Raw genomic sequence first — 8318 nt, 5'->3', positions numbered from 1 at the left:
AATTTTGCTTTCTTAAGTTGAGCATCTTGCTAGTGGAATGAGTATTTTCTGTGTTAAGTCGGTTAGTGTCCTCTTTCTCAAACACAGTTCATGAGAAAATACCTGAATGTTGGTACTTACAGCTGTTCATGGCCTGATTCTATTGTGTTCTAAGTTATAGCTAATTTTAACCTCCATATTTTAGTTAAAATATTACAACTAAGAAATGAACCCTTCATGTCAGTGTTTTTCAGGAAGGCTAGCTTAACTGTGGACACATTTGTATCATTCCTGAAAACTGTCTTTGTAAGGTTTGTTACTTTTCATAGAAATATTATTGATTAATTAGCTAATGTTTCTCATTTTAATTTTACAGGAAAACATCGTAAAACAGGAAGAGATGTAGCTATTAAAATTATTGACAAACTAAGGTTTCCAACGAAACAAGAAAACCAGCTCCGTAACGAGGTTGCGATTTTACAGGTAACTTCGTTGATTCTCATTTGCTGGTTGCAAAGTTCCTTCCACGACTTCTGTGACAGAATGGAAAGTTATGCAGGTGTCTGCAGCAGGGATAATTTAGAAAAGTTTAACTAGGAAGGCAGATTGAGAATCATAGTTTCCTGGCTGTAGGCCATTTTTGTTTTGTTTTGTTTTGCTTTTTTAATGTATTTAATTCTACATTTTAAATATATCATTAATATTCATTCAGTGGACTTTCACTCAGGGTGGACATGCTGAGACCATTTTGTTTTAGATTACAAATGACCTTTCCTGTGTAAACACTCCTCCTTTATGCTGTGATAATTATATGAATTGGATATGGAGCTGTCAGCATACGGGGTCCGTGAGCAGTAACACATGTCTGAAAATCAGATCACCTTGATTTTACTGATGTTCTTTCTGTCTCACCCTATGAGCTTTTCTTTCGATGTCGTAAATGTCACAAGTCTTCTCCTTCATAACAGTACCCTGTATAACCAGAATAGTTCCTATATTACCACCAAGTTGCCAATTATTTCAAGATTAAGTGCATTAAAATAAGTTCATTAAAATTAAAAATTCATCATATCCCTGAACTGAAATGAAAGAAATTTCAAGAGAAAAATGCTTGCACCTTCTTTCTAAAACCACAGACGTATCAGCTTCTCGCGAAAGGACTCAGAGCTGCTGTTGTGCTGCCCATATATGACATTCATTTGAGTACTTCCCTGCTTGCCTGTTCAAAACTGCTATACAGCCAGGTGTTTAATTTCAGCTCTCAGGAGGCAGAGGCAGGCAGATCTCTGGGATCGAGGCCAGCCTGATGTAGCGAGTTCCAGGCCAGCTGGGGCTGCAGGGAGACCCTGTCTCTACAAAACCAAACAAAACAAAATAAATTGCTGTGCATCCCAACCTGGACTTTGTTACTCTTTCTCTAGTACCTTCTCCTTTTTAGTATATCATGGAGTTCTATTTCTTTGAAATTTCATCTATTATATTTTCTGTGGGTTCTACACCACCCCATTTCAACCCTAGTCCTGCCACTAATATAAATGTCAGGTTGGCACGCATCAATTTTTGTTTACTAGGGTATTGACAATTATTCCTGGCATATATTGTGTTTAATAAATGCTTGTTGGATGAGCCAAAAGAATGGAGAGGAAGATATTGTTTTATTAATCCTGAAGAATAAAATTATGCTCTTTGGACTTTGCAACCTCACGATCCTCTGTTGTTGGAAGTGGGTGTCCTAGCTTATCTTGTATCTGGAGTCTTACAAATTCTGCTCAGCTGCCTCAGATTCCTCTGGAGACTAGGTTGAAGGGCTGGGTGGAGAAAATGATCTGCGGGTAACTCTGCTAGGTCCTCTTGTCAAAATTATTTGTTTCTATCTTTGTAAAGTAGCACATTGACTTATAAAAGAACTCAAAGTTCTGAGTGTGAGGGAAAGCAGACTTCTTTGGGTCCGAGTGACCCCTCTGTGTATCTTACGTGCGGGTGTTTCAATAACTGATTCAGTCATTTGAAATTTAAGCTCCTTAGCTGTTTTTGAATAATGAAGGTTAAGAAAGTATATTGCTTCTCTCTTCTTACATAGTTTAATATTGTTGTGTTTTCCTTATCTGTAAATACTTCATTATGATGCTGTCTCAAGAAGATGTTAATGGATGTAGATGTGACGGTTATTGTATAAAATTCCCAAGGGAACTCTTATTGCTATTTTGACTTCTTTTCATGTCACCAAGATAAGAATTAAGGGATGAAAGACTATCATTTATTAGAGATGTTACACAAAACATAACTATACTACAGAACATCTTTGAACAAAACCTAACACAAATACTATTGTTATATTTAATGGAATTTAAATCATCTGCCAAAGCTTGTGGATCGAAATGAAATTTATGTTCTGGTCTACAAGATCATAATACATTTAAAAAACTGTTGATAACATATGACTATAATTCCAATCAGCATACTATTTTTTCCTGTTCTTGAAGGATAATTTTTATTTGTCTATGTAAGAAATAACACTAACATTTCCATTGATGAAACAAAGCTTTTGAGTTTATAAAGCAGAAAATAGAAATGGAAAAAAATATGAACTCTTTGCTTTATAAGTTAAATATGCCCAGAGCTTTGTTGGGTAAATGCGTAGTCCTTTGGCCATTCCTGTGATTTCTTCTCTACCCAGCTACTAGCCTCTGATTTTTAGTCTTTATCAGACTTAAGCCAGCCCTTCCTCAGCACTAATCATTGGCTTCTTTTCATATCTCCGTGCTCACTGCACCCTGTACATACCAGACTCTTTCTCCTTCCTGCCTGCTCCTTGGCTGTCTTCCTGACCTCATTCCCCCATCCATCTAAGTGTCTTAGACAGATTTGGAACACACTCCCAGGGCAAGGTCATCCATCATCCTTTCATGGTCCCTCCATGATCTTGAAGTCCAATTCTTCATGGTAATTCAGTCTCCAGCTTCTGACCTTAGGACATCTCCACTTGGTTATACCAGCCTTACCCCAAACCAAACCGTTTTCTGCAAGATGTCCTTTCCCTGACTGGGTCCATTTTGCTATCATTTTTTTCCAGATTCATCAGCAAGGGCCCTTTTTCTTCAACTAGTGAAAATGTTGTTCAGAAATACCTGAAAAGAATTACTTTGTTTTATGTAATAAAAAAAATTCTGGGCTTCTATCCCACACAGCAATGAATGAAATCCTTTAAGTTGTTTATAGTCTGTTTTGGTGGTGACTTACAGTGGTCTACAGGTCAGAGGCTGGGAAGTTCAATCATGGGTCCTGACTTTCTGACCAGGGTCTTGGAATCAGAGATACCTCAAAAGAAGCCATAGTTTTAGTGACATCATGAATATTCATAGCTTTTGATAAGCAGTGAAATGGAAGAAAGAGGTAGTAGGCTGAGGGTATCTCAGCAAAGACAATATTATTTCAAAATGAGTAGGAAACTGGAAATCCTTTTAGAAACTTAAGAGGGTCTTCAAGAGGCTGTCATCACACAGCCTTTGAAAATAATTTTGAAAAGTTTATGTCACTTGAATGTCTTTAAGATTATGTCTAGAAGTACCAGGAGTCACACCCTTAAAGAAAACGGACTCTTCTACTCTTCTGGCTGCTTTCAAATGCCCCTTAGCTAGGGGTGGGACTTCATGCCCACCTCCCAACCCCGTGCTGGGATTTTGTCTGGCTTGAGCCCGGTCTTGTGCACGCTGTCACAACTGCTGTGAGTTCATATGTGCAATTTCCCTGTTGTTCGTAAAACACGATTGTCTTGTAGTCATCCTCCACCTCTGCCTCTTACAATCTTTCTGCTGCCCCTTGGGGAAGATCCCTGAGCGTTGCAGGGAGGGATGTGATATAGTTGGAGAAATCGCAAGGTGCTGACTGGAAGCATCATCCTTACTGGGTAGTTTTCACGGTGCTGGAAGGTAATGCACCTGCTACCAGAGGAAAAAAGCAAGGATCAGTAGCACCCAGCTCTGAACCATGCGATGTGCAATTATTACCCAGCTTGGAATACTGCAAGGTACAGTATCGACTAGCCTGACAAGAAATGCCCACTAGCGCATTTGTAGCATGAATGTTATGGGAGTAACCAAACACCTTCTGACTAGATTTAAGCCCACTCCATGAGATTGTGTCCCTACCTGGCACTGTAACTGGAGCCAAGATCCTAGAATGTGGTAGGGGAGGACCATAGGCTTTAGGGAGACGCTGCTTCTAATATTCTAATAGTATCCTAATAGTATTGCCTTTCTATAGTATTACGTATTAATAGTGCATTAAGATGACCCCTAATGACTTAAGGTTATACCCATAGATTTGTGCCTCTCTCCCCCCTTTAGAGAAGCTTCTCTTTGCAGTGAAAAGGCCCTTACCACGGAAATCCACAACTGCCCAATGTGCAGAGAATAAGAGGCTACAGAGTGCTCAACTCTAAGTGACAACAAACTACTCTTAATTTTTCACCTCCCAAATGGTGATTTGTCTTCATGGAGCAAGATTGTATGTGTATTTCTAGATGATCAAGAATAGAGGGCAGATAATCAGGAAAAAACCAGAATAGTTTTCCTTAATGTGGAGATTTTTTTTTAAACTGGTGATTAATTTCAAGAAAATAAATAATCTATAGAGAAATGTGAAAAATGTTTTTTTTTAATCTCATTAAAAAGTTACTTTCTCTGTTTGATCTATGCACTACATTTCTTCAAATACTGCTTTATATTTTATTTCATAAAGAATCTTCATGAAATTATATATTAGGCAAGAAATGCTTGGGTTTTTAAAGGCAATGGTGTTGATTTCTACATCTTCCATGAAAATAAATCCTAAAGATTAAGTGAATCTAAAGAAAAAGTTAACAGAAGGATCTATTATAAGAAAAAGAAAACAAATTTGGAAGATTTTTCCAAAGATATAATAATGTTTAGTTGAAAAATTTGAACAAAGAGAGTAGGTTCCAGATAAAACGTTTCCATTTTGTAGTAAATATATTTTCTTAATTGTGACTTATTGGTTTTGTTTCCCCAGAATACAATGAACATTTAGTTAAATAATACATGAAAAAAATTATTTTGTGTTTCCCCATATATATTTGAAAGACCACTAATCTTGGGATTCCGTTTATGGCAAATGGATACGGAATAATTTCTTTAGGAAAACAGTTTGGAAATGTTTCCTATGTCCAGGTCATACACATGTAGGGAGGGAATGTACCTTGACACTTCTTAAAGATTATAGGGAGTCCCATAAGTATTAATTTATTTTATTTTGAGAATAGGTTAAAATTTTAATTTTTAAAATCACAGAACCCTATATAAAAAGTAAGCAGTATAATTTGATTTTTGGGCATAGTGTTCTTTTTCGATCCTATTTGGAAGATCCTCTGTACTGATTCCCGTTCCCATTATACCTAAGCGTCTACACAGATAATTTAACATTCTAATAGAATGTTTTGCCTCCTGGAGTGCTGCTGACATCTAAGTATAGAAGCTGGACTGAAGTGCTGTGATCTTTTAAATACTACACTTTAAATCTATACCAAGACTAAATTGGATTCATGTGTTCATGTTTCCACTCAGGTAGATTAACAAGGAGTAAAAAGATTTACTGTGAGTCACCAGTTCTGTGTATCTGGTATCAAATAGAAAACCATCTAGATAGTTTAACCAATTTTCTATTTCACATACAATAAAATAGATTGATTCCTATTCATTATTACAGATTCCTATTCATTACAAATGACACTTCACTTTTCCTTCTTAACACAAATTCAGTGACTTCCTGAGTGGGAGAAGGCAACAGTGGATGGGTGGGATGTTTTCTAGCCCAGACTTCCTGCTGTCATTACTTTCTGTCTTTGTAGCCATTATTTCTGGTTTTCAAATATTACATCATTTGCCTGTGTTCCACTAGAAATCCTGGGCTTACTGAGAATTCGAATGTATGTATTCTGATAAGATTTAGGTCACATGACAGTCATTCTGGATAGAAATCATTTTCCTTACCCGCCAAATTTACAGTATTAAATTCATTCATATAAAAATAGTAATGATAATTATAATCCTGTGAATGAGTCCAGATGATGAGTAAAAGTATAGATTGTGTTGGTTGTGTAGGCAGGTTTATGTTTTAAAGAGCAAATTTTTTTTTTTTTGGTCTTTTTGAGACAGGGTCTCCCTGTAGCCCTGGCTGGCCTGGATTCACTATGAAGACCAGGCTGGCCTCGAACTCACAGAGATCCGCCTGCCTCTGCCTCCAGAGTGCTGGGATTAAAGGTGTGCGCCACCACGCCCGGCTTGCTCTTAACATGGAAAGCATCCCGTTGTCTGGAGCAGCCACAGTTTATCTAACCATCAACTGAAACACATCTTGTTGTCCCCAAGTCCAGGCTTTCCTTGGGTGTTTTCAGTTCTTGGTAAGTACCAAAGTGTGTAATAGTTCGATCATATAATCAAAGTACACCTAGTTTTATAAGAAACGCCAATCTGTTTTCCCACGTGGTTGAGGCATTTTGTATCCTCGCCAGTAAAGGAGAGTAACTCTTGTTCCTCATCCTCACCTGAATCTGCTGCTGCACGTCCAGGTGCTTGCTGCTGTTCGAATAGGTGTGTAGTGGTGCGTTGTTGTTTAATTGTAATTTGCTTGATATGATGGAGAACATCTTTCAATGTGGGTTTTACCACCTCTTTATCTTCTTCGGTGAGGTGTCAAATTTTGGCTCAATTTTAATCTGATTATTTTCTTATTTTTGAGTTTTAGGAGTTGAAATTCTTTGACTATTTTCAATAGCAGGACTTTATCAGATGTGTGTTTTGCAAATACATTCTCTTAGTGCATGATTTTTTTCCTCATTCTCTTGATTTACTTGACATATTCCTGATAATGGGTCAGAAACATGGTGTTTTATACATTTCTTAAACGTTGAAACATCAGGACAGGGTAGACTAACCCGAGGCCCGAGGGGCGCCTGTGCTCTTTGCAGCATGTCACCTCTTCCCATTTGGCATTTAGTTATTTCTCCATTTGTATGAAAAGGTGAGGATTCATTATACTCACCATGTGTCTGCAGCAACTTTGGAATCTAAACCTAGATGGAAATATTCCAGAGATCATGAAATAAGGAGTGTCTGAGTCATGTGGATAGATCCAAGGATATATAATCAAGGCATTAGGCAATCTTTCTGCTAAGCAAGTATTGAATTGTTTTCCCTCACTCATCCCCAACCTCATCACCGAGCCAATTTTACATTGTAGAATGCAGAAACTGATTTCAGATTAAAAATAATAATAATTTATGTTACTCATGAGCAAGCTCACAAAAAAAAAATTGATGCCCTTTTATGTCAGGGAAAAGGAGGCCTATTGTCATTAGCAATTCATACAGGTACTTCCATCTGGGGTGGTGGCTCAGTGGATAAAGTAGTTTCCATACAGTGTGAGGACCAGATTTCTTATCCCCAGAACCCACGTAAAACCAGACACAGCATACATCTGTTATCCCAGCACACCTATGGTGAGATCTGAGGCAGAGACAAAAATCCCCCAAACTCATGGGCTAACTATCCTGGCTTACATCGCCGGTAAGAAGAGACTGTGCCTCAAACAAGGTTGAAGGTAAGGACCAGCATCTGAGTGTGTACCCTGACCTCCACACATGGCAATTGTGTGCCTACACTTACACACAAGCATGAACATGCATGCACACACACATACTAGGCACACACACTATAAACATATCACTTATGCACACATAAAAGGAAAAACAATAAAGAAAAATAGAAATATTTTCTCTCTCCTCTCTCGCTCGCTCTCTGTGTCTGTGTGTGTGTGTCTGTCTGTGTGTGTCTGTCTGTGTGTGTGTGTCTGTGTGTGTGTGTCTGTCTGTGTGTGTCTCTGTGTCTGTCTGTCTGTCTGTGTGTGTGTCTCTGTGTGTGTGTGTCTGTCTGTGTCTGTGTGGTTTTCTGGGACAGGTCTCTGTCTCATACTGTGGCCTAGGCTGGCCTGGAGCTCACTGTGTAGTGTGTATCTCAGGCTGGACTCACACTCATGACAGGGTTGCCTCAGTGTCCTGAGTGCTGAGATTATAGGCATGGGCCACCACTCTTGTCTCCAAGTTTTGAACTATATTAAACCAGGATCAATCTGAGCTGATTAGGCTCAAACAGAAGTATAATCACACTTCAGATTTGATGGTCGATATGCACAAAGGATTTTTTAAATTATTTATTTAATAACCATATAATTAGAAGAAGCATTTCATTACAACAGCATTGACATATTCAATAACAATTTCCAGAGCTAAGATGCTTCTCTTTCAAAATTGGCTGTAAATTTTA

General features: G+C 38.1%; 1 protein-coding gene across 1 annotated transcript in view; it reads left to right on the top strand.

Annotated features, from left to right (window-relative positions):
• The window catches only part of Prkd1 (protein kinase D1), a 371822-nt gene that overhangs the window by 323650 nt on the left and 39854 nt on the right, over nucleotides 1–8318 (top strand). Inside the window, exon 14 of the mRNA XM_008829250.3 lies at nucleotides 356–462. Coding sequence (XP_008827472.2) covers nucleotides 356–462 — 107 coding nt within the window. The remainder of the gene's footprint in view (nucleotides 1–355; nucleotides 463–8318) is intronic.

Source organism: Nannospalax galili, unplaced genomic scaffold, assembly GCF_000622305.1.
Source record: "Nannospalax galili isolate Female #2095 unplaced genomic scaffold, S.galili_v1.0 scaffold554, whole genome shotgun sequence".
NCBI lineage: Eukaryota > Metazoa > Chordata > Mammalia > Rodentia > Spalacidae > Nannospalax > Nannospalax galili.
Note: the sequence above shows the minus strand (reverse complement) of the source record. Positions and strands in the feature narration are given on the sequence as shown.